The 25,655-nt window shown below is 40.2% G+C and overlaps 2 protein-coding genes across 14 annotated transcripts in view; both read left to right on the forward strand.

The window, feature by feature from the left end:
* LOC135499975 (uncharacterized protein KIAA2012 homolog) overlaps positions 1–15,927 on the forward strand; it is a 61,661-nt gene extending 45,734 nt beyond the window's left edge. For 11 of the 13 annotated variants that reach the window (XM_064791053.1, XM_064791058.1, XM_064791060.1 and 8 more), the window contains 10 exons: positions 222–487; positions 725–842; positions 1,595–1,663; positions 3,544–3,615; positions 6,068–6,249; positions 6,741–6,896; positions 11,807–12,015; positions 12,257–12,429; positions 12,789–12,939; positions 13,539–15,927. In XM_064791053.1, the coding sequence (XP_064647123.1) occupies positions 222–487; positions 725–842; positions 1,595–1,663; positions 3,544–3,615; positions 6,068–6,249; positions 6,741–6,896; positions 11,807–12,015; positions 12,257–12,429; positions 12,789–12,939; positions 13,539–13,776 (1,634 nt within the window). In that variant the 3' untranslated portion in view covers positions 13,777–15,927. Of the gene's footprint in view, positions 1–221; positions 488–724; positions 843–1,594; positions 1,664–2,253; positions 2,323–3,543; positions 3,616–6,067; positions 6,250–6,740; positions 6,897–11,806; positions 12,016–12,256; positions 12,430–12,788; positions 12,940–13,538 lie in introns of all 13 variants that reach the window. The other 2 variants (XM_064791054.1, XM_064791057.1) reach the window with 2 other exon arrangements.
* A 1,441-nt stretch (positions 15,928–17,368) lies between these two features.
* LOC135499733 (uncharacterized) lies at positions 17,369–20,706 on the forward strand. The gene is made up of 2 exons (XM_064790673.1): positions 17,369–17,454; positions 17,840–20,706. Exon 2 carries the CDS (start codon positions 17,853–17,855, stop codon positions 19,947–19,949), a length of 2,097 nt encoding a protein of 698 aa, XP_064646743.1. The 5' UTR covers positions 17,369–17,454; positions 17,840–17,852; the 3' UTR covers positions 19,950–20,706.
* Positions 20,707–25,655: the final 4,949 nt, after the last annotated feature.

The following is a 25,655-nucleotide window of genomic DNA, read 5'->3' on the forward strand; positions in this document are numbered from 1 at the left end:
TTTCCCCTAAGGTTTTTGAGAAGGGGGTGCAGTTGATTCTGCGGTTGTGAACGGCAAAACTCCCTGAATTGGCAACAACTCGCGAAAACAGGCATTCTTGCCCGACCGCAGCCTTTGTGAGGGATCCTGTTTTAGTGTTAGGGGTTTCTTTTCCTTGATACCCGGCTCCAATCCCTTTCTCAATTGTCGCTCAAACTCTCAAAAATGTTTATACTTTCCAGGTAAAAGAGCACCATCTATCCCCAGACAGTCTCTCGTCGGTGATGTTGGTGAACTAGACATTATAAACTATGCCCAGCTACCCGGTGAAGAGGAAAATGGGTCAGAGAAGGGTACTCGGGCGATGTCCGTGACGATTAGATCGAAGAAGTCTGCTGGCCCCGAGGATGCCGTAGATGGTGCAGATGCATGGAAAGACGGGCGGGAGACTGGGACGACAGCGCCACCTGGTGATGAGATCATGAGGGAGTCTAGCGTCACCTCACAGGTACTGTATACGGAAAAATTAAAAGACAGAATCGCTTTACAACTGATTCTTACGCATTGTATAAGTCAGTTCCTTCATCACCCTGGAGATGGTGTTTGTTTTGTTTTATCATTGAGGCCTTTAGTTAACTAATAAGCAACTGGATGGGGGGTATTTTTGGCACAAAAAAGTGACGTTGATTGACGTTGATTGACGTCAGATGGAGCTGAAAATGTTAACACATTTATTATTTTACAGGGAAGACGAAAGAGCGGAGCCTCGGAGAGTGCGTCAGAAGGGAAGGGTCAGAGTGTGAAGAGTTTGAAGAGTAAGGCCTCAGCGGACAAGAAGGACGAGAAGCCAGAGTTTAAAGTTGGTAAGTTGTTGCTGTTGTTGTTGATGAGCGAGTTCGGATTGGTTGGAACACGGATGAGCGTATGAGCAGATCACTCAAGAGAAGAATAAAGGCCCGTTTTTGTTGGGCTGTTTTCCTACTCTGGAAAAAACTATCCTCGTCTCCAGATGTACATGTATTTTGTATAATATTTAAATAACCTGATGGTGCAGTTTCTCGTCAACTCAGCTAGCGGATAATTTGAATTACCATGTAGCCATCAGGAGCCATCCTATTTTAGCCAAAGCTGGAGATATCCTAGTGGAGTCAGGCATTAAGGCATTCAGAGAGAATTGCAGACAATGAAGAACTTACCTTGATACTTACTCAGTCTTCTTCGTGCCTTGTCTGTAAATGTTGGGCCAAGCTGCTTCATCTCCTCTACCTGACCAGGTCTCTTTTGGCATGTTTGGCCATCATTGGTTTCTTTCCTGTCGGCCGTCCATCGGAGTGATGTCCTTGGGAGTGTGCCTGGCAGCATTCGTTACGCATGTCCCAACCAACTACCGTGCCAATTTTGAATCCTATTGGCTATTGGTGTACTCCCTGTTCTTTGCTGAGAAGAAGCAAAACAAATTGTAACTACATAAACTTATTACCACAATTTGAGGTTTTAACAGAAGGGTGGTTTTTGGAATTGTCATCAAAATTCCGCTTATAGTAAGTATTCCTAAAGGTTTTGATACCATTATTGATTTACTCATGAATATGCGTATTTTCACTTTGTATTTCAGGAAAAGTGAAGGAGGAGAAGACACTGCCCGGTCTTTATGGACCTTACGATCAACCAGCAAAACGAGAAGGTAGGATACCAAAATACTTAGTAGTACATAAACTTAAAGGAACTTCAGGCCTACTGGGTTTGTCCAAATTAAACAAAACTTGTGGACCATGATATCTATAAGGAACCATATTTTGTAATAACGGCAATTTTTTCTAAGTATACTTTTGGAATAAACGAAAATCATAAAAACTTGACAAATACTTACATATCCTAGCTTTGGCTAGTCCAGACTTTACTTACATGTAGTTGGAGTTGCTAGAATTCTTCTCTATAAATCTTTAAGTTCTCCTCTGCTGATCTTGTGCAAGTTGGAAACCGAGGTTACTGGTCATGGCTTGTGAGAATGCTTTCTTCCAACCAGAGATGATACATGCTCCAATGAGTAGCATAAAAATGTGCTGCGCTGTATTGAAACCTAATGTCATTCGCGACATTGTGTCTTGAACTCGGTGTCCAGTAAAAATTTCCGCATGTCAGACCATCCTCGATTAAGGAAGAGGTAAAATCCCCCCCCCCCCCCCGTTTGAAAAAAAATCAATTCTCAGATTCTAATCAATGCATCACCTTGCATCTTTTTGATGTAATCAAACCATAACCACTTCTTTACAGGGGACAACGATTTCCTAATTGTTGACCAATTGAAAGAAGTCCGACCATTTGCGTCAATAAATTATTCAGGTTAAAACATATTTGTTAAGACTTTCGATTTGATGCAAATGTCTATACTTACACACAAACTATTTGAAATGCATGATATTTTGTACTACTATTATCCACTGACTTTAAATATAATACACAGTTCATTTCAGTTCAATCGTTCTCTGCCAAACATGTATGTGTATGTGTACTTGTCAGAGAACATTGCTCTTCATTGCCAAACACGTACATGTACTTGTTGCTCTAGTTCTATCACCATCCAATAGATGTTGAACAGATGTTCTTTGAAGTTCTTCAAGAATCAATAAAGAGTAGTTGTTTATTGATTCTTCAACTAAATATACATCTTTAACACGCATGCTATCAATTAAATTCAAAGATCACACACACTTGTTTTCTCTCTTAAAGCTGATCTAAATCTATTTTTGAGCACAAACTTTCAAAATACTGTGTCGATGCATTGAAGTCTGCTGAAGGGCACCTCTTAATGAGCACATGCATTTTTACATGTAATTGCCTTTTATCGTAATAGACGGGACTCAGCAGGATTGCTAGCGTCGACGTAGTACATCCAGTGATATCTTTGTTTGTGATCAGTTTACAAATTATTCAATGGGTGGCCTAGATCAGGCCCACACATGATCAATGCAGCTCACAGATCTGTCCACTGTATATCGAAGACACACTTAAAAATATTCGTCTTCCTCAAAGTTTTCTTATTTTTTACTCACTTTTCACAGAGTGGCTGTAGTATTGTGTTGAAAATGCATGTTCTGTGATATGGACTGTGTGAAAAAGGAACAACTTCTTGTTTATTTTAAGCTAAAATGATTGTAACATAGTATTTTGTGTATTTTTTTTAAAGTCATTATTATTTTTTTGTGAATGAGAGTTGTTCACAACTATAGAAGTCAAAAATGTCCATTTGTCTCTGTTGATTGATATGAAATGCTCATGCTGTGTGATTGGTCCCAATTGCAGTAACCTTTATTTGACTTTGACTGAAGTAGTATCTGTAGGTATGCGAAAATTCAATACAGGGCAAGCAACCCTGAAATAAAACCTGAAATATTCGCAGCCATTTCAAAGAGTGGTTATTGTGATTTCAATTGCAACTCTTGCATACTTCAAACATGTTCGATATGCCTGTAACGTTTTGACCCATTCAATGCATACTATCTTAAGGTATGAGGTTCCCTATTTTGATGCACCCTGTATAAGATGCTGACACCCCTTTTTCAGAGTCATCAGTTGCCGAACCCCCTTCAAAAGCCTCCACTTCGGTGGTCCCTGATAAAACAAAAAAGCAGAAAGGTTGGAGTCATTCCAATAAGAGTACAGCACCCCACCCTACTAATACAAAGATTGGTTTACGATTGCCGCAGATGTAGTTTCATCAGACCATTCCAGAGTATTATGGGATGATGCGTGATTATGTCGGCTTTCCAAACTCTTTGTAATGAAAATTAGGTACCTTTTTGACAACACTTAATCGCGAATTGATCATAAACCAATCTTTATTTTCATCATGCTGATAAATTTCACAGGTTTTAGGTCACGTTTTATGCTTTTGGTTTTTGCACAGAGTTTGCTATGGCAATTAACTAATTGGTCCATTACAACACTCTTCAGCATGTTCAGAAAGGAATAAACTTGCTTGCTTGTACAAGGTTTTAATAAATGACCAGGAACTGCAGTATTAGCAGGCACGCTCTATCCAGGCTGAAGAAAATAATATGGTAATGTTTATATTTGGAAAATAGGTTTAGAAACCATCTTGTATGCTTCTTTAATTAGTCAATACTTTTGGCTGACTTTTATGTCGGTTTTTGACAAAATAGTGTAATATGAATTTGTTCGCGCCATCATGAACAAATTTGTTCTTAGGTTGAAAGCTTACATAAAATTAAATGCTATTTGTTCGTAGGTAGGTCTAACAGGCTTCAGCGCATTATGGTGCTCTTCTGCATTTTTTCAGCAGAATTTTATTCGGTGGCTAGAGTAGGCCTATCTTTTAAACTAACAACATTTCCACTCTTTCAAGATAAGCGCCTCTCGCAGTGGAGTGGCCAAACTCGCCTAGTTGTGGGGTCTGCCTCCGTTGATTTCAACGTCATGGCTGGCCTAATGTCAGAAACATCAAAAGCTGACCCCGGAACCTGGCGATTTGTTCCCCGGCAACAATGCTCCACAATGAGGGGCGCTGATCGGGAAAAGGAGCTTTGAGCAGTCTTTTATTTCTACCAGATGAATCACCAGGAGTGCAGTTTTTCTCACCACCCCCTCCTCCGCCCTCACTGACACCACCAGTGGCGACACCACGCGTCTTTGGTTAGAACTTGATGAGAGTGACGTGGTTGTGACAATAACAATAATTTTGCCGTTTTCATCATTTTGAGTATTTTGATAACGTGTGTTTTTGAGGGATTGTAACAGTCAACGTAACACCTTTCTGGTGACATCTAGAAAATGAATAATTTAGCCAACACAGTGTTTGTTCATAGTGTTATGATGGAAAGACCCTTTCTTGAAACATGAAATATCTTGCATTGCTTGCAGAGAAATGACATATTAATATTTCAGTAGAATCTAACATTTTTTTCTTTTCTTCTTATGTTGCTTGTAACTGGTAACGAGTGTGAGGTCTTATGAAACTTGCATCAGATTTATATGAGTGCTGCATATAATGCTTTTCAAAAGTCTCAGTTAAGGCAAAATCTGATGCCAAACTGAATCATATCCTCATGAGATTATTTTCAACCAATTTTAAACATTTTGTTGACAATGTGATTGGGTATTATGGATTTTGTGAGATACATGTATATGAATGTAATGAAGTTCTTTTGTTGTTAGGATAACAAATGTCTGATCGTTCTCATTTAACTGTAGATGGATAAAAAAGCAAAAATGAAAAATAAATGAAAACAACGATTCTGTTAGATGTTACATTAAGTCACATGATTTATGGACACGTGACTTCTTTGTACCCTCAGCCTTATGGAATTCCATATCTGTGCTACACAATAAGACCAGACTAGACCTTAAAGGCCTATGCCGTTCATTAAAAATTTGGAATTTGTAATTGAATTAAAAAATTCCAAGTGCGAAAATGCATACTGAATATAAATTGCCGTTGTGTAGACTGATATACAAATACTATGAATACCAAGTTTAAACAAATTTCAAAATTACCGTTGTGTAGATTAATATACAAATACTATGAATACCAAATTTAAACAAATTTCAACATTGCCGTTGTGGAGATTGATATACAAATACTATGAATACCAAGTTTAAACAAATTTCAAAATTACCGTTGTGTAGATTGATATACAAATACTATGAAAACCAAGTTTAAACTAATTTCAACATTGCCGTTGTATAGGCTGATATACAAATACTATGAATACCAAGTTTTAAACAAATTTGTATTCACAATAACTGCACTACGGCATTGTGTATTAGTGGATTTCTATTTAACTGGACCACAAGTAATTATGAACGGCGTACCCCTTTAAATATATACAGTAGAACCTCTCTATTGAGGACACCCTTGGGACTGACGAGTGGTGTCCTTATTAGAGAGGTTAAATTGAATGGAAACAACCAATTTAGGACCAAAACTAGTGTCCTTAATAGAGAAGTGTCCGCTAAGGGAGGTTCCACTGTATATGGTCTACATTCTCCTTTTGTAGTTATCTTGCTAATCAGATGTATGCAAATTCTCTTGCTTGTTTACCTATCCCTGCCTCCTTTCCGACAACAGGCAAAGTGGCTAAGCCAAAAGTCTCCAAACCAAAGAAAGAACCAAAGAAAAAGGTGGTAAAGAAGAAGAAACCAGCAACTCCACCACCAAGGGAACCCACTCCACCACCACCACCCAAGGAGCCCACCCCACCCCCACCAGCAGAGCCAACCCCTAGGCCGCCTACAGAACATTCTTCAAGGGTAGGTTTTTGATATGGAAACATTTATGGAAAGGCATGCCCACTGTTTTTGCCCCGAGTTTCTTAGGAGGACTCTGTATGTGTGATTATCCGCAGTAATATTTTGTTATGAAAGCTGCTGCTTGGATAGAGCACACAATGCAGCACACACATTCAAATTTGAGCACCAACGCAGCACACTCATTATTGTATTGGAGTACTCATACTATTGGAGTACTCATACCGAGTACTCACCGAGTACTCATTTCAACACTAGAAATGAAGGTGCCGCAACAGGGCTACATCAGTGCTAGACCAGTGCTGCATTAGTGTTTCACGCATATTAGTGAGCTTGTTATGGAAAGCAGCACTTTTGTAGCACATGTGGAGCACATCTGTGGCAATGCTACCATGTTGTGCTGCCAATTTTCGAAATCTTAATAATATTTCAAAATCGTAAAAATATTTAAAGAACGTTCCTCATTATTACTGAATTACCGCATATATTTCCAGCACTCTGCGACACCGTCATGGCGGACGCCATCACCCGAATCCGAGGGATCCTCCATCATCATAGTACGCGACGAATTCAGCGACGACGAAACCACGGACAGAAAATCGGGCGCAACATCGCTCTTAAAAACGGAGACGGAAGATTTCTCAGATTCTGTAAGTCGAGCATTCCATCTTAGCGCCCTCTTTTGCTGCGGCATTGAACAAATACCTTTAGAATGTTCCCTCTTCAGGGTCAGTCTGAAGTAACCTGCTTTAGTTCCTTTGGTTCCTTCTATGTTTGAATCCTGTTTGTAATTTGTTTGCGATGTTAGGAATTCATTCTTCCTCGTCCTTTTCGTAATCCCTTGATTAGGTAGGCCAGTTGCAACTTAAACTAGATTATTGAAGTCACGCTTTACAATCGTGCGATTTGAATCACATCTACATGCAAATATATTCACACCTATGTGTAACACGACCACTGCAAAGAAGTGATTATTGTTGCATGCATTTCAAATTGCAGGAAGCAGCGATTCAAATCGTTTCTTTGTGGGGTGCTTCAAACATGTTAAAGATTTTGTTAGAAATGGCACATTTTCTTCGCGACATTTTGTAACAGACTCAATACTGTTTCCTGGGTCTATGCCTACAAACGTGTTTTAGAGAGCGTTTAAACCCCAAGACCTTTGTTATTTCTAAGTCACGTATGTCGGTATAGGCCCTTTAGCTGCGCTTGAGTTGCATATAAAATCAATGAAAGTCTCAGAAAAATTTTACTAATAAATTTTATAATTTGAAATACTGATAAATAAGAAGTCACTATTGAAAATCATGTGTGTTTAATGTTGGGGTAAAGGGGTTAATACCATGTTAAGTGTGGCATAAGGAAATACTAGACATGGACATCAAAAAAGAGAATTAAAGCATAGATTGGATAAAATCTTCAAGACAGCAATATGTATTTTAGTGTTGAACTAACCCTAAAAATATGTCACCGAGGACATTATTCAGGAAATGACATATTAAAATAAGTGCAAATTTCAAGTTTTAGCTCCTATTCCCTACACTCCCTCCGTATAGGATGTTAGAGCAACCTCATCCCCAGGGAGTTCAAACACCTGGGGGTGAGGGTGCTAAGCGTGCGTTCTCACTCTTCATCCCTAGAATTTCTTTTCCGAATAATTTTCAGAAACAGAAGGAGGTATGTTATCAGCCGGTGTGACCTTGACCTTGTTATCTTAGTCTTGTATAATCGTTCTATTATTGTGAAGCTTATAATAGCCCTGTTCTGCTATGTATGGGGTGTCCCAAAAAAAACTGAAATTGGATAAAAGGCTAAAATCAACTCGGAAGTAAAACCCAATTGGCCTAGTAGGTACCATGCTGGAAGCTGCAGTGACAGACTTAATTCATATTTATTTGGCTAACTTTATCCAGGGGTCCAGTTCAGAGGACCTTTAAGAATACTTTGAAGTCTATCTTCGTTGATTTAAAACGCTAAAGAGGCCCAGAGTTCCCTTGGTATGGGTTCCTGTGATCTTGAAAAATCAATTCAGCGCATGTTAGGCCGTGAAAAAGTATGAAATATCAGTATTTTGAAGGGATTTGCATGAAAGTTTATGTCAGTTGACTTTCACGCAATCGCAAGGCAGTCTTGTGCGTTTCCTCGAAGAATTGCCATTTGCCACATGCTTCGTGTCAAAAAATTGTCACTACGGATGAGTCACTGGAACTAAAATTTTCAGTCTTATCTTTCCAAAGTCTCAATAATGGCTTAAATATGATTCACTAATGATGCTTGTTTTTTGGAACACCCTGTACATTTGCTTAATCTTGTCCACTTTTGGCACAACATCCCATCTTGCACTTTACCCAGTGACTATATTTACCTTTGACCTTGACCTTAGAATTTGACCTTGATTAAGCCACATGATGTGTCTGTAATCTTTCTGAACACATTTTAAACCACATCCATTTGAATACTTTTATCGCATTTAATTTTAAGGATTTCAGCGTCAACCTTGTTCCCAGGGTGCTGGTATATGTGTATAGGAATGTAGAGAACCTGGGACCAAGGTTGCTTTGTACGGTGTAATATTTTTTGTTGTTACATGTACGTGCCCTTGCTAGTGATGTTTGTATTTAAGTCAGTTCTGCTTCTAAAATATCGTGGTACCACTAGTTATGCTACAATCAGGTGTAATCGTCTAGTTTTTAAAAGTGCAAAGTTAGAATTTCTTTGATTTAATTAGGAGTCAGCTTTGTCATTGTAAGATTCTGTCTGTGCGAGCTGTTAACAGTCTAGTCACAAAGATGCAGGATGACCCAAAAAATGGACGAGCATACCATTCCCCAGGAAACAAAATGTGCGTTTATGGGTGGATGGAGAATCTTTCTGGTAAAATGAGATGAAGATATCGTAATTCGGTTATGTAGATTTAGCTTCAGGTCCTGTTTTGTGAAGCAAAGTCTTCTTGATTGGTGCATTGGAAACGTCAGTGCCTGTAACCTCTGTGGTCCGGTGTTCAATTCTATTAATGGGATAGAGAGCGGGACTCTCTTTGACAGTGAAGGTTTCCTCTGGGTTATCTGGTTTCCTCCTACTTACATTACAATCCCCCACTATTGTTTCTGGAGCTAAAATGTCCCAGTTGACGCTCCGCTCTCTCAACTCAATATTTTTTTAATGTGAACCACGGTTGAGAGTAATTTTTGTAGTTATTCCAATTCAGTTCGTCTTTCGGCTCAAATCATTCCCGACTTTGCCTCACATAATTGGCTCTGGAGCTAAAACAACTAAACCGCATCAAGACATCTCGATCTAATTTTTCTTCTATAGAGATTCTCCATCCAATGGTACTGGTGCTTTGGATCTCTGGGTGGTGGAAGTATAATCGTCCTGGAGTCTTTTTGCCACCCTGCACCGTATAGGTCTAGTTTATACAAATTTCAGCGCAGATTTCTTCCGAATGAGAAATCCTTTTGATATGATTTGTCATTAACATAGGTCTAGTGTATACAGATTTCAAAGTAGATTTCCTCAGAAGTAGAATTCATTGAGTATGAGTTTTGTCATTTTGTGACACTTCTTCTTCTTCTACCTTCTCACATGGACTATTTTGTTTTAGTAGTGCTGTGGTCTGTCATAGTATAGACCCTGTTCGCCCGGAAACAGGTTCTGGACGACCACACCCGGATGCTGATAGCAGGTTCTGGATGACCACACCCGCATGCAGGTTCTGGGTGACCACACCCAGATGCAGGTGTAGACAAACCAACCCAGATTAGGTTTTTCTGATTTGTGGTGCATCTAAAAATCTTCTTTTTACATGCAATGTCTCTCATCACTGTTCGTGTAAAAGCTCTTTGTGTGTCTCTGCTGTAAAGATAAATCACCGTCCGTTTGATGGATCCCAGATTTTGAAAGGTCATATATGATATTTGCAGACGGATAACGATGCTGATGAAACAACTCTAGAATCCGAATCCGGTAGTTTGAAACCGGCGAAGGTAAACTGGATTTGGGAATTTGGATGTTTTGTCATGCCTAATTCTAATCATATTCGAGTGGGATAATGAATAATTGTTGTTATTCTTAATTGCACATGATTTCAGGGACTATAATTTCTGTTAACCACTGGTAATGTGAAACTTGTCAGGACTGTTCGGGAGTCTACATTTTCAACATTTGAAAACCATTTCTGCTTCAATCAGATTTGGTAGTCTACCTACTAAACAGCATTCAGTTGTGCATCGGGTAGCATCCAGTGAGGTGTAAAGTTCCTAATAATCCAACAAGCAGCCCCTTTTACGTGTTTTCTACGGATTTTGTGTCATTTGGGTGAAAAGTTAGTGAGATGTTGTCTGAAGCCATAAGCGTCCAGTAATGGGAATCCCTATCATTTCCCTCCCAAGTCATATTTATGACGGTCGCCACTTGATCTACTGGACTCTTCTATCTTTAGACTACCGCTTGCTGGTCTTTCTTCGAGTGACCCGCAGCTCAATTTGTTGATGACGAATAAATCAACTTTCAATGGCTTTAATTTAACTTTTTGGACATGGCTGGCAGTTCGAACTTCAAAATAAAGTGGTGTAGACTCCCGACAGATTTTATCATGTTGCACACAGGAAATTGCTATTTCACGTTTTAATACAGGTGTATTTTGTAATATATGGCTGTCATTTTGTTTATAACATACTGTGGCTATTCATTGATAACTTGCACAAATTAATCATTCAAACGGTGATAGCATTTAACGAAATCCTTTTAACCTATTTGTTCTACTTCAACTGTTATAACCATGGAGCACTAAAATGCAGTATGCTACCATATAGGCTTACCAGGAATTTGCAAGGCATTGTCCAAAAATGCCTCATAACATCATTTATATAGGAGTCAGTTTTGTGTGATGCTACATGCAGGGGGTGGGCGGGGGGGGGGGGGCAAAGCAAAATACCTCTTCTGCCCTCCATGATTCTGAAAATCTCCCCCATCAGTGCCCCCTCTTGCTATTGCCCTGGCTTTTTTGGCACTTGGTGGTGAGAAGGTGACTATCATCCCCTCTGCCATCTAAATCCTGCATGTGTATGCCATGGAAACATGAGAATATCAAGGATAGATTTGAATTGATTCTTGGAAGTGTTCAAAAAATTATTGTATCTGGGAACCAAACACAACAGACACGCCCTTGCCACATACAGAAACTCTGCTTGATTCATTCGGGGCCAGCAATGCATAATGCATAATACCAAAAATATACAAGCGACCCTTATAAATTTTTGATAATACACAATTACTAATGCTGGTAGTGAGATCATACAAAAAGTATTGATCTCGGCTACATGCAGCCGAGATCAATGAGTAAGTTGTTGTTGAATATTTTGGACGTTATTCAAAACCAAAAGTAAGAAATCTTTTTTGTGTCACATAGTACATGCGGTATTCACCTATTGCATTGAATAAATAATTCTAAACGTAGACAAGAAGTTGTGCAGGGTTAATTTTGAAGCAGCCCACCAGTCTCTCCTTACAGGTGTGACAGCATCAATAAGTTAGCATCTCAACCCATCTTTCCCTTCAGGACGAAAGCGCCCTTCTCCGTCAGATGAATAACAAAGCGCTGCGGGCGGCCAAAAGGAATGCACAGGCAGAGAAACGTCGCCAGGACGTCGAGAGAAAGCGGCGGGAACGAGAAGAGCAGATTCGCCGGGAAAAGGAGGAGCACGAACGGCAGGAGCGTTTGAGGCAGGAGCTGGAGGAAGAAAGGCGTAGGAAGGAGGAGGAGAGAAGGTAATGCAGGGGTTTTACCTTCAAAAATGCCTAGTATGACAGAAGAAAAATGAAGACATATGCCTCTGCTCCCCGTAAAACTTTGAATCTTCAAAATCAGACAAAAATAGCCATTTTAGAAGCATATTTTGTTGCGGCAGTTCCAAGGACAGCGTTATCTCATGCATAAAATATTGATCCTTACCCATAGTTAAACCATAAACTCAATGTCACCTTGACCCTTGACCCCTGACCCTTTTAGGCTCAACAAAGAAAAAGAGGCTCTGGAAAGACAGAGTGAAGAAGCAGCACTTATAGCTGAGGAGAAACGACGCATGCGTGAACTGGAACGAGAGAGGAAACTAATGGAGGAGCACCAGCGCCGCCTGGAGGAGTTGAAGAGAAAACAGATGGAGGAGGAAAGAATCAGAAAAGGTAAAGGGATGGTCTTTTGCGGGATACAGGATTGTCCCAGATGAAAAATAAGACTCCCAGGACATTATGGCAGAACGATGGAAGGAACTATGTTGAGTCAAACAGAGAAGAAGGTGCCAGGTGTGGGGGCTAATTCTGTGATGTCAGACTGGAGAGAACTCACTTCAAAATTGGCCACAACGTCGAATTGTCATGGTCGCTGGCCTGGGAGTATTGTGCAGGAAGCCCTGTTGAGTCTCTGGAAAGGAGAACCAGGTCAACAAATCCAAGTACATGTATACATGTTATAGAGTCAAGAACTATTTACTTATATTTGTGTCATTATTGTTGCTATACGGGCTTTATTTGACTGGTTTCAGAGCTGCAACGAGAACGGGAACTAGAGGAGGCTGAGCGCCGGCGCGTTGAAGAGGAGATGCTGGCACAGATGGAGGTGGCTGAGCGAGCAGAATATGAGCGACGGAAGCAAGAAGAAGAAGAACGGAAGAGACAGGAGGCGGAATTAGAAAGGTGGGGGTCAGATTTCTTTCCTCATTTTGCCTTTTAATTGTCTGCCATTGTCAATTTCTGATAGCTGTTTTAGCCAAACCAAGAAACCTGCTTATCCACCCTCTCTCTCTATCCAGAATCGTAATAGCCATTTTGGAACAATCAAAAAGCATCTCAGACAAATTTGTGCGGACTCACTCCCCTCAAACTCTGTAATATCTTAGCAGTTAATAGTTGTAGTTCTGGACACAGATTTGTCTAAAAATCTTGTCTGAAACTCCATAATATCTACAAATGCCGCTTAACACCATTCTGAAAGAAATTGAGATGATTATTGTAAAATGAATTTGACAGTAGCCCAGATCTAAATACCAAAGCGTTTCATTGCAAACCTATAAAATCCCTTTGAAACTGACTGGAAGAACCCTTGAGATTTAGTGGCCCTTGCATCTGAATTCTTCATCACATACATGACCATTCGATAGAAAGCTCTTGATGGGCAATTCCTGATGGTCAGTGGTATCATAATCGACATAATTTGCAATGGCATTTTGAATTTTCATAATTTTCTCAGAAGTGGCTAAGTTCAGTTTGAATTTTCAAAAATGTTTTGCTTCCAGACAACGCCAAGAAGAAGAAGCCCGGCGACAAATGGAAGAGGCGCGACGCCTCGCCGAGGAACTGGAACGCAAAAAGAAGGAATTTGAACGCAGATTGAAATTCGCTCGGGGCCTAATGGTGGAGGCAAAAGGAATGGATCATACGCAAGACATTAACCGGGCCTTTGTATGGTCCTACTTTGAACTGCTGCAGTGGCTAGGCCTGGATTTGCCAAAGGAGCCATTTCTGGGGCCTTAGATTACTATGAAAGCTTTTTGGGCTTTGAAGGTGCAGTCTTTAGCAAAATGTAATGATAGTGTCTGTGTGGCCCTACTTGGGCATGGCTGGACTGAGCTAGATTGAGCCAGTTTCACAAGAAGTTGTTGATATGTGTCTCTACTTTGTACTAGTACATCGGCGCTATACACGCTTTGGTCAGAAATTTTTTATCACCAAGTCAAACCAGACCCGTTCCCTTATGGTGTATCATGTCATATGCTACCTGGAGACCACCAAAGGGGTCCCAAGCTCCTGTGTATAGCCCCCTTGAAGGTAAAATGCTGATGGAGAGGCCAGCTTGATACTGTAAACCCCTAGATGTTTGCAAAATTTTATTTTCACATCACGTTATTTTGCCCCATACCTTGCAGTTAAAACAATTTTGGCCTTACCAAATAAATTATGGATTGTCTCCAAGCAAAGCCTGCACTCCCCTAGGCCTAAATTCCCATTGTTTTCCTGACATATCAAAGGGTTATCAGGGCATACCTTTATGACACCAACTCTCAAGAAACACCTTTCAGGGTGGTTGATAAGCTTAAACCAGCAAGGGCTAGTAGTACACACAATGCAGATTTTGCAGCCATTTATTCCTGCAAATGGGTGATTTAGCAATGAAAAAATTATTACGTTTTTAAAATATTTGCACCCCTGACATTTGCGATTGTACACCCTCTCATGATAATCATGAAAATGGTAGGCAAAAATCAAGGGGATTACAGCATGTCAAGGGATCAACTCCAAAGCATGAATGTGATACATGTATTTATGTATTTATGTAGCTTAATACTGCTGAGGAACTTTTTATATCTGTGATATTTTGTTATGCGAATGTTCAAGAATTATGCAATGTACGAATATTTTTTGTGACAACTTATAGCATATGATTGGATTAAAGATGGTCACCTAAGGTACAGTGGTACAAATAAAGACCTTATGAAATAAATGCTTATGTGTACATTACTGTGCATTAATGTGCATTAATGTGCAGCAGCTGTTTTCTTAACTACAAAGGCTTCTGCTGTGCTTAATATTTGATGATACAAGTATCTGATAATTTTAATTCGATTTTAGAAGTTTTAGTCCAAATTTTGTGGTTTCTCTGGCTCAGATAGAATATCCTCTGATATCACCATCTTGCAGTGAACCCCGTAGATTTTTCTGCACGGGGACGGGTGATGTCACAACGGCCTTGGAGATGATAGTGATAAAAGGTCTGGTCAAGATGGAAGACGTTTTCAATTGTTATCATATTTGCATGCTGACAACACAGTTTAGCTTCATTTGCATGCTGACCACACAACTCAGCTTCATTTGCATGCTGACAACACAGTTCAGCTTCATTTGCATGCTGACCACACAGTTCAGCTTCATTTGTATGCTGACAACACAGCTCAGCTTCATTTGCATGCTGACAACATAACTCAGCCTCATTTGCATGTTAACCACAAGTGTTATCATGAGCTCTCTTGTCTCATTACAGACATTGGGAAGGTGTTTTTAAATTAATCAATTTTGATTTTTCCTTTTGTCTATTTCCGAATCCACGGTAATCCATGAAAACTATTTATCTGTAATCCTCTGGTACCAGAGGAATTTAGGAATAAACTTTTGCAGTAACCTGCACTCTCAAAAATCAAGTTTTGCCAATGAAAGATTCAGTATGTACACGTATATTCGAAAAATGGGAGAGTCAAAATCTTGAAGGGGAACGCCATTTTATTTTCCTCACTTTTGAAGATGGCTCATTAAAAATATAAATGCACAATGCCCTAAGCAGATATAATGCATGCAAATTCACTGAAACTCTGTCTTAATAGTATTTGTAAATCTGTCCACTGATAAAATTTACACCCTGTGCGTACTTACACAATTAATAATTTTAACATCCATGTTCAATTTTAAAATATTTGAAAATGCGGAGAAGGCCTTTATGCTGACTTACTAGCTAGTTACTACTCTTCTACTAACCAGAAGGGAGATTATCAAAGAAAGCTACCCCTATTGAAACCGTCCATCTTTTTGTGATAAGATTTTGATATTCAAGATATATTTTGTAAAGGTTTTATACATATTTATCTAGTGAGACACAAACATTGTGTTCATCGAAATAAAGTAAATATCATTAAATGGATCTGGTTGGGTTTTATTTGAAAGAGGAGTTGCAAGGACCAGAGACTGACAAATTGCCCTATCTGGCCATTTCACAAGTGTCAGATCTCCTAAAGAGAACGAGAATGATATGAACTAGCACTCCACTCTCCAGTACTTCCCAAGTAGTGCTTCACAACCAGAACACCAGACACAGCTGGTCCTCCATCTGACCAATTCACAAGTGTCAGATCTCCTAAAGAGAACAAGGAAAATACGAGGTAGCACCCTCACACCTCCCAAGTAGCTCTTCACAACAACCTGAACACCAGACACGGCTAGTGCCTCATCTCGGGACTGACCATTTCACAAGTGTCAGATCACATAAAGAGAACTACAAAACACCTTCCTGAGACACTATTGACCTATTTGATCATTTCCCAAGTTTAAGATCACCTAAAGAGGACTAGAACAATACTGAGTACGACCGAGGTAGCTCCGAAGTAAGGTTCCTCACAACAAGAACACTTGGGATAGCTATTACCCTATCTGACCATTTCACAAGTGTCAGATCTCGTGAAGAAAACAAGGCCTCGTAGAACCCAAGTATAATGCGTCACAACCAGAATACCAGGGACGGCTATTCCCCTATCAGACAAATTCTCAAGAGTCAGAGTGCATGTAGAGAACTGGACAATATGGAGTAGCACCGTGGTAGCTCCCAAGTAACGCTTCAGAATCAAAGAATGTACGACAACTTTTTATGGTCCTATTTGACCATCATGCCACAAGTATCAGATCTGAGGAGAACAAGGATAAAACTAAGTATCACTCAGGGACGGGGTTGTATCCCACCATATACCCCGTTACTTGGGTGGGGATGGGATACTACATACTAAATACGAACGGCACTGCTTTTAATGTCAAGTGCTAATTTTAATTCAAAATGCGTAAGCCTATATAATATGAAGCATGCCGACTTACCAGCAGTGAATGACAATGCTAGTCTTTTCCTTCAGTAGATTGGCATGAATATGAAGTAGGTCACGATCAAATACATGTGCCAACAAAAATCACCTCTAACTAAAAGCCTAGAGTTAAAAGACTGTCCACATTAAGAAAAAAACATCGTGATATTGAAATCATGTGTATTGAATTTATTGATCATCATATTCTCCTACTCTTTTGATTTTAACAAAAAGTAAGAGAATCTGATATAAAGTAGGTCACGAATCAACCGTATAAATGAAACCATTCGCTCAGGCTTAGAATCGTACGGTCGTCAAGCCCTTCATAGAAACAGCATGATATTTGTTCACAAAATATAGAATATCGTCAGTCGATGGAAAAGATAGGATTTAACAAAACTGGTTTGATGAATAGCAATGACGACTATGTATATATAAAGCTGTTGATGTCACACCCACTTCGCAACCCAAACACTCCGAACGTCCAAGTGCAAGGACCAGTTATAATTTTCCTCCGACATCAGTTGCCATGTTTTGGAGTGGAGGAAGAAAGGCAGTGGATGGTGAGCGTTGAGGACAAACTGTGGCAAGTTTAAAGGTACACGTAGCCACCCACTGTATCAATTCCAGATAGTGTAAATCAAACCGAGACACATCGGATAATCAACTAGGTCTATCCTGCTATTCTGGTCGTGCTTTGTCTTTGTGAGATCAACCTGGGATGAATGAAATCGTACTTGTAACCAAAGACCATGGAATATCTCTCCTGTAAATGAACTCTGATAAACATGATCTACTTTGTGTTTCCATTACAAGGAACTGGAAGCAGAAAGTGTTTTTACAGCCTACACGAAAATGGGCCTCTGAGGAATACTTGCACTTTTCGAGATTCAAGCAATGTATTCCTGCTAGATACCTGTTTGGGGTGAGGGACGATTGCAAAATGACCCAATCACTGATTTTTCCTTTTCTCTTTATTTCAGACAACTCATCAAGATGGCGTCTGCCAGCAGCTTGCTGAGTGAAGAGTTCAAATGTCCGATCCATCTGTACGAGCTTGTTGACCCCAAGATCATGGGGCCATGTTTCCATACCGCGTGTCTAGAATGTGTCTCAGGCCTCGTCCGGGCAAGTGATAGAAGGGGCGTCTTTTCCTGCCCCGTTTGTCGTGAAGACTGTCGCATACCAGCGGGGGGAGTCCAGAACTTAAAAGATAACTTCCATTTGAAATCCATCATGGACAGATACCGAAACGTACAAGAAAATACCGCAGGTATCAAATGTATCGCATGTGGAAATGCTGCCTCCCACTTCTGCAAGAAGTGCGAGAACATCTATCTGTGTCCGTCCTGCTCGAGGAAGCATGACCTGAACCCAGAGACCGCCGATCACCAATTGATCGGCATCTGCAAGGAACACGGCAAAACGCTGAGTAAGTTTTGCAGAGGTTGCAACCAGGCGATTTGCAGTGTTTGCCGTATATCCACACATTCTGGCAGTGGGAACCATGATGTGACGTCACACGAGGAGGTTGTTGATGAAGCAACGACAAGAGTGGCAGACGAGGTTGTGACACTTGAGGGAAAGCTTATGAAGAAGGAACAACACCAAAATGCCCTTCAACAGATACACGATTCAGCAATCGAAAAGATTGAGTCCGATCTTGGTAAACTCGCGGAAAAGACGGATTCGGTCATTGCCATTTATGACAGGAAACACGAGGAACTTTCCATCAAACGTCGTAATCTTCAGGAGCAGTTAAACGCAGTTGAGGAAAGCCTTAGCGAAACTGAAAAGAAGAGGACAGATGTCCAAAACACGAATGAAGAATACTGCCTAGTCCTTCGAAACCAACGAAATATCCACTTGGCCAAACTGAAGACGTTATTGGCACAGCACGCGAAAGGCATGGCGGAGGTACAAACAACGATTGATCTAGCGCACACTGTGACATCACGTCAACGAGTGCTTGATGACAAGACAGTCCCCAATCTGGTACACGTCAGTGATGACCTACAGAAACTGTCCATTGTAGCTGAGCATGGAGATGATGTGAATTCATTCTTACATATAGAGAGTAGAATGGTGAGATTTGTACTTGGTGATGATCAGATGGAGATTGGTCACCTAGGTGGGGAAATTCAGATGCCGGAATACACATCTGTAGAAAAGGTTACTGACCTGTCCTTCCCACCAGATCTTCCTTGTCATAGGGTACGTCGCCTAAAACATTATGATGATGGTCGTGTGGTTTCGTTGTATCAGACTGGAGAAGGGAGGACGATTTGCTTGCATGATACAACATCGCCAGGTAAAAGCTCGGTGACTATCAAGAGAGATATTGAGCCAGCAGTAGATATGACCATCACATCCACAGGAGAGGTAATGGTGTTAAGACGGACCGAGCCTGCCATTCAGGCCATTGATATTAACACTGGTACATTATCGGACATCCGTGTATGCTTTGGTGATAAATTGGTCAGAAAGAATCGGGGCATTGAAACAGACGACGAAGGCAACATGTTTGTATTGAATGGCGGTCCTTACGAAACCAATTCTCATCTTCTTGTCTTCAATACTGAAGGAAACCTCATCCATAACGTTCAGATTCATGGCTTCGCAATGAGAGCGACGTATAGCAGATCAAGGAAAAAATTGTATGCGGCTACATTAATAAACAAGATCGTGAGGTATCGATGGAGTGGATCAATGCTCGTGCAGTTGTCATCATTGTCACATGGAGTGGAGGGTTTTGATTGCGTCGATATTTGTACTGGAAGTGCCGGCGAGGTGTTTGTTTCTGGTCTTATGAAAGCAAACGATGAGATTAGAATATATCAAGTCTTGGAAGCGGAGGACAGGAGGGAAGAACAGGAATGTGGTACTGAACCTGCTTCTGTCGCGCAGAGTGGAAATGACAGCAGCCAAAATGTCTCGGATGAAGCTAACGAAGCAGTGAATATGATCAGAATTAACTTCAGTGACAATACCCTGAGACGGAGTCGTATAACCCCCCCGTCTATCAGTATGAGGGACAACACATTAGTCCTGGGGTACGACACGAAAATAGAAGTATTCAAACTTATATCATAAACTCCTACAGTGACCCAAACTGTGACAAACAGCAGTTCTTTAGATGCTGGTCAGGAAGCAAACGAAAATTTCAAAATTGGTTAGGATTAACACTGATGACAAGAGTTCAAGGCTAATAAGCGACCTGCTACAAAAAATGTTAGCTCACCTTATACTGCGCGTATCAAAAAAAGGTAATCCGATTTCAGAGGGTTAATATGCCAAGGTTATTGATTTTGACAATTTACATTATTTTGGTTACCTTTCCATTGGTACCTTTCTTACATCACTTATGTTACAAATGACCGAGTACAGTTTGGGAAATCCATGAAAAATGGACACATTGATTATGAAAGGCTTTTTAGCTGGTTCAGTAACCATCGATTACAATATCATCTTCTGCCTGGCATTTTGCCAGGAGGCTGGCGTTTGCCAGAAGGCCTCAATCTTGTCATCAGGGGACTACCTGATTAGTTATTCAAAATGGCTGCACAGTAATCCCTGGTAACTCGCCTACGTCAGAGTACCATGGGACACCCGGATCACGTGGTAAGTATGACCTGTGACCCGTCAATTTGTCCGTTACATGTCACTATGAATCCTACATGACATATCTATCCAACAGCCGTATGAGTGTAATAAGTGACATGTCCAGTTACATGACGGTGTCAATCACCCCAATAAAGGTATTTTTGGTGTGCAATTATTTGAATACTAGCATATTATGTTAACTAGCCTTTGCTTGTTAACACAGGGCCCAATATCATGGCTTATTTAAAGGTGGAGCATGCTTTTCAGTATGCATTAAACGGTGTTTAAAAGATATCACCTTTTGCTCTTTGTTAATATAGTCAATGTATTTTTCTGATCTGAATTCAAAATGACTATCATAAGCAAGCCACGAGAGCCAATCAAGCGAACCGAGTCATTCGCTATAAGCATGGCATCCAGTGGATGACTAGCAGAGTCTTTCAAGTACTCTAGTTTCTCACTCCTAACGTCCTACACATTTCTAGGCCCGTAATGGGGTAATTTTTAGGCCTTCTATAATCATCTAGAATTTGAATGTGAATAGCAAGAGCTGTGAGGGGAATGTAAATGGGGTTTAGATATTGATCACGGCCTACCGTGGCATTGCCATTGACGCTGCTGATCAATCAAGTAAAGGCCTGAAGAAACTTACTCCCGTCGTGGGCCTACCAAAATGTACACATACACTGGCTTACTACAGTGAATGTTCGGCTTGCGAAACTAGTAATGAGGCCTACTTATATCTGTAATTATTATTTCTGTGTTTCTCTCTAGCCCTGGTGAACCCAGACACCCAGTATCGTTAACCGTTATAAGTTTCAACACCTTCCTTCTTAATTGCTCCTTTCCCTTGTTTTATAATCTTTATCTCTTAAGCTGTTTGACCCCTTTTATGATCTTCCTGATTAGCAGCTGGTTACTAGGCCCCTTCCGTAGGCCCTGTCTGATAATCTTGTATTGATACAGCTGTATGCTGATTGGTTGTTTCTTTAATTACTGAGTGGTAGTTGGCTCAGAGCCTGATATTTGGGCTAGGCTATTTACCCATTAGGGGTGCGTGTAATTAGGTATAAATGATGATGTTTAGATGTTTTTAGTAAAGGCCTGTGTACACTAGTAAAATATTAGCAACATTTTTACAACATTTTCAGTTGCAACAAATGTTACAAAAATGTTGCGTAGTGTGTACAGAGCAAAACGCGTCTTACAACATGTTGTAAAATTGTTGCAAATTAAATGCAATGCAATTCTTTGTTGCATGTTGTAAAAATGTTGCAAACTCTTCAGCCAATCAGAAAAAGGATTTGCGTCATGTGATCTACCTGAGGTCATGTGACTTGAACAAGCGGCTGGTATAGCAACTCTCAAGTGAGTGTCTTGCTTCGCAATGGGTGGTGAAACCTTTCAAAAAGTTCTTCGAATGCTGTTTCATCCAATCGCAGGGAGTTTTTGTATGATGGCTTGACAGTCAGCCGCAACTCCTTTAACAGCCAGTGATATGCCCCATGATCCACCCTCATTTTGATCCAGGGCCTGGTACATAGTATACTCTCTTTGGTTTATTTCGCGGCCTCTTCCGCCTCTCAACAATGACAGCTAAAATTGCTACAGAAGCACTCAAAACACATCTTCTCTCCTTGGAATCATCCACAGGCAGTGATATGCCCCATGATCCACCCTCATTTTGATCCAGGGCCTGGTCCATACTCTCTTTGGTTTATTTCGCCGCCTCTTCCACCTCTCAACAATGACAGCTAAAATTGCTGCAGAAGCACTCAAAACACATCTTCTCTCCTTGGAATCATCCATTTTCCCTCCAAATATCTATTTTCCCTTTGTTCCCGCTAAAAGGTTTGCAACAATTTACCAACATGTTGTAAAATGTTGCTAATTTGTTGCTATTTTCTTGCTAGTGTACACAGGGTCTTGAAGGGCTTGTTGCTAAATTGTTGTAAAAATGTTGGTAAAATGTTACAAAAAAATGTTTCACTTTTTTTGCTCAAAATGACCAAACATCACCAAAAATTGCAGTCCCAAATTTTTTTTTATTTTGAAAATTTTGAAAAATTTTCAACTGACTGACTCAACGTCGTCGTCGTCGTCGTCTTTTAACTTTTTCCTCCCCTCAAAATGAACCAACATCACCAAAAACTGCAGTCCCAAAAATTTTTGATTTTGAAATTTTTGAAAAATTTTCAACTGACTGAGTGATGAAAAAATTTCAAAGTACAAAATTTTTTTTTTTTTTTTCTCAAAATGAACCAACATCACTAAAAACTGCATGTCCCAAATTTTTTTTGATTTTGAAAATTTTCAAAAATTTTCAACTGACTGAGTGATGAAAAACAATTTTTTTCACTTTTTTTTGGCTCAAAATTACGGCAGCAGATTAGTGCCATAAAAAATAAAATATTATCTCGTTATTACGAGATCTTTTCTCGTTATCACGCGATGTTATCTCGTTATTACGAGATCTTTTCTCGTTATTACGCGATGTTATCTCGTTATTACGAGATCTTTTCTCGTTATTACGCGATCTTTTCTCGTTATTACGCGATCTTTTCTCGTTATTACGAGATGTTATCTCGATATTACGCGATCTTTTCTCGTTATTACGAGATGTTATCTCGTTATTACGAGATCTTTTCTCGTTATTACGCGATCTTTTCTCGTTATTACGAGATGTTATCTCGATATTACGCGATCTTTTCTCGTTATTACGAGATGTTATCTCGTTATTACGAGATCTTTTCTCGTTATTACGAGATGCGAAAGTGCACGCAACATCGAGGATTAAGGTCTCATTAGGGAGGGTTTTTTTTATTCATGCGCGGCCAAGCCCTAACCGTAGTTCCTAAAATCATTGATTTCTCGGTCCTTACAGTATGTCAGCGTTGATTCAGCAGTTGTTTTGGCAAAGACATGTTTTTTTGGAGCTTCTGAAACCTAGAGCGCTACTCAATAGGCGACTAACAAGAAACTACGCATTTATACTGTTGTTGCCGACGTATGTGTACACTGAACTTGGGATGTGCGTCGGCCCCGTGTTGAAATGCCGTCCAGTACGTTGGTGCGTTTTTCGCTGATTTGTGCAAAATTCAACATATCTCAAAAGTTCAATGGTTGACCCTCGATTTTTTTTTGATTTTTGTGTAGCGTAAGCAACTGTCTTTCATGGGAGAATGGTCTCTGTAAGAATTATTCAGGAAGAAAGAGATAATATTTTATTTTTTATATTTTTTATGGCACTAATCTGCTGCCGTACAAAATGAACCAACATCACTAAAAACTGTCCCTGTCTGATAATCTTGTATTAATACAGCTGTATGCTGATTGGTTGTTTCTTTAATTACTGAGTGCTAGTTGGCTCAGAGCCTGATATTTGGGCTAGGCTATTTACCTATTAGGGGTGTGTGTAATTAGGTATATAAATGATGATGTTTAGATGTTTTGAGTAAGTCCTGGCAGATCAAGAAAGTCAGCCTTCACACTCTGTAGCTAAATAAGACATTTCTCTTGAAAAGCGCCAGAGCATTTTAATTGACTTCACCCTTGACCTTATAGCATGGTAAGATTCTTTTGTATCAACTCTTGTTGATACTTTGTTGTGCACCTCATTTTGTAATGTTTCAGTGTCGGTTGTAGATAAGAAGTTAGAGTGACGTGGATAATAAATAATGTAAATATATATCTTAGTTTAGTTTAGTCTTTGGGTTCGAGTTCAGAGTTGCGAAGTTTATACAGTGACAAATATATAAGCCCTTTTACCGCTATGGAAATTATTGATTTTGCATTCAATGTTAAAGCGGCATACTGGCCTCGGATTGTGGTCTTGTGGTATTTTAAGTCTACCCGAGCGGTCTTGATTTTACAACCAAGGACCACTAGCTCAGTATAAATTCCTTAGTTATGATTCAGCCTAATTTGCATGCTAACGGCAGGGTCTAACCACAGGCGAGTGGAAATAAGAGCTTAGACTCTTTCACCAGTCTCCTTCATTCATTACAGAGGTACAATTGTACTTGACGGCATTTCACTCGTCATGAACTAGATTTTGGGGCGTCGGCTTCCGGTTTCCCCATCGTGTCACGTGTTTTCACATAGATGGGTAACCTCGAGCCAAGTGAATAATCAGGAATACCAGAGCGCTCGGTTTGGAAAGTGCACAACGGGGGGGGGGGGGGGTGTCAGTCGAGAGGGGGCTATTGAGCTCTTATTTCCACGTGCCTGTGGTGTACCATCTGCATAAGAATCATTAAATTTACACCTATGGTCTCGTTAGGGAGTTTTTCCCAAATGTACGCGATGATGACGTGCCCATTAACAGGACGTAACATCTATTTTAAAATGCGTTTCCAAAGTGAATGCATGAGGACAACCCATTTGTGTCGTATATCACTGGAAACGCCCGATTCCCCTGATTCTGCAGGATGTTAAATCGGGCATTTTATTTCTTTAAATAAATCATAAGCGTCGCATTTGCTCCTAGCTCTGTTCACCATCCCAAATGGCAATATTGCCAATTGGGCCGGACAATCACGAAAAAACCCAAATATTATACATTTCTTCCTGAATAATTCTTACAGTGACCATTCTCCCATGAAAGACAGTTGGATACGCTGCAAAAAAAATCAAAAACAACAGTAAAATGCGTAGTTTCTTGTTAGCCGCCTATTGATTAGCGCTCTAGGTTTCAGTAACTCCAAAAAAACATGTCTTTGCCAAAACAACTGCTGAATCAACACTGACATACTGTGGGGACCGAGAAATCAATGATTTTAGGAACTACTGTGAGGGGGGGGGGGGGCCGCGAATGAATAAAAAAAAAAACTCCCTAATGAGACCTATGTGACCTTGAAAATTAGGTCAAATCAAAAACCCGTAAGATATGTGACGCATCCTTGCAAGGAGAACCTACCATAAAAAAATATTGAAAACGAGTCACTCATAAGAGAGATATCACACTTTTTAGGTTTCTACTTCTGACCCCCTGGTGGCCAAGAATCAGATCGGACTGAAATTTATTGTCAGAGGCCACCTGACCTGGGCGGGGGGGGGAGGGGGGGAGGGGGGTCCTGTGTAAGAAGTTTCAAGTTCATAGCTGTAGCGGTTAAGAAACGTGCCCCTCTTTTTGGAACAGGATACAGACGACGACATCAGACGACGACGGACGACGGACACAGCGGTGTTGTATAG

Source organism: Lineus longissimus, chromosome 15 (assembly GCF_910592395.1).
Source record: "Lineus longissimus chromosome 15, tnLinLong1.2, whole genome shotgun sequence".
Classification (NCBI taxonomy): domain Eukaryota; kingdom Metazoa; phylum Nemertea; class Pilidiophora; order Heteronemertea; family Lineidae; genus Lineus; species Lineus longissimus.

Coding starts and splice junctions, on each gene's coding strand:
- LOC135499733 (XM_064790673.1), top strand. CDS start 17,853: ATGGCGTCTGCCAGCAGCTTGCTGAGTGAAGAGTTCAAATGTCCGATC.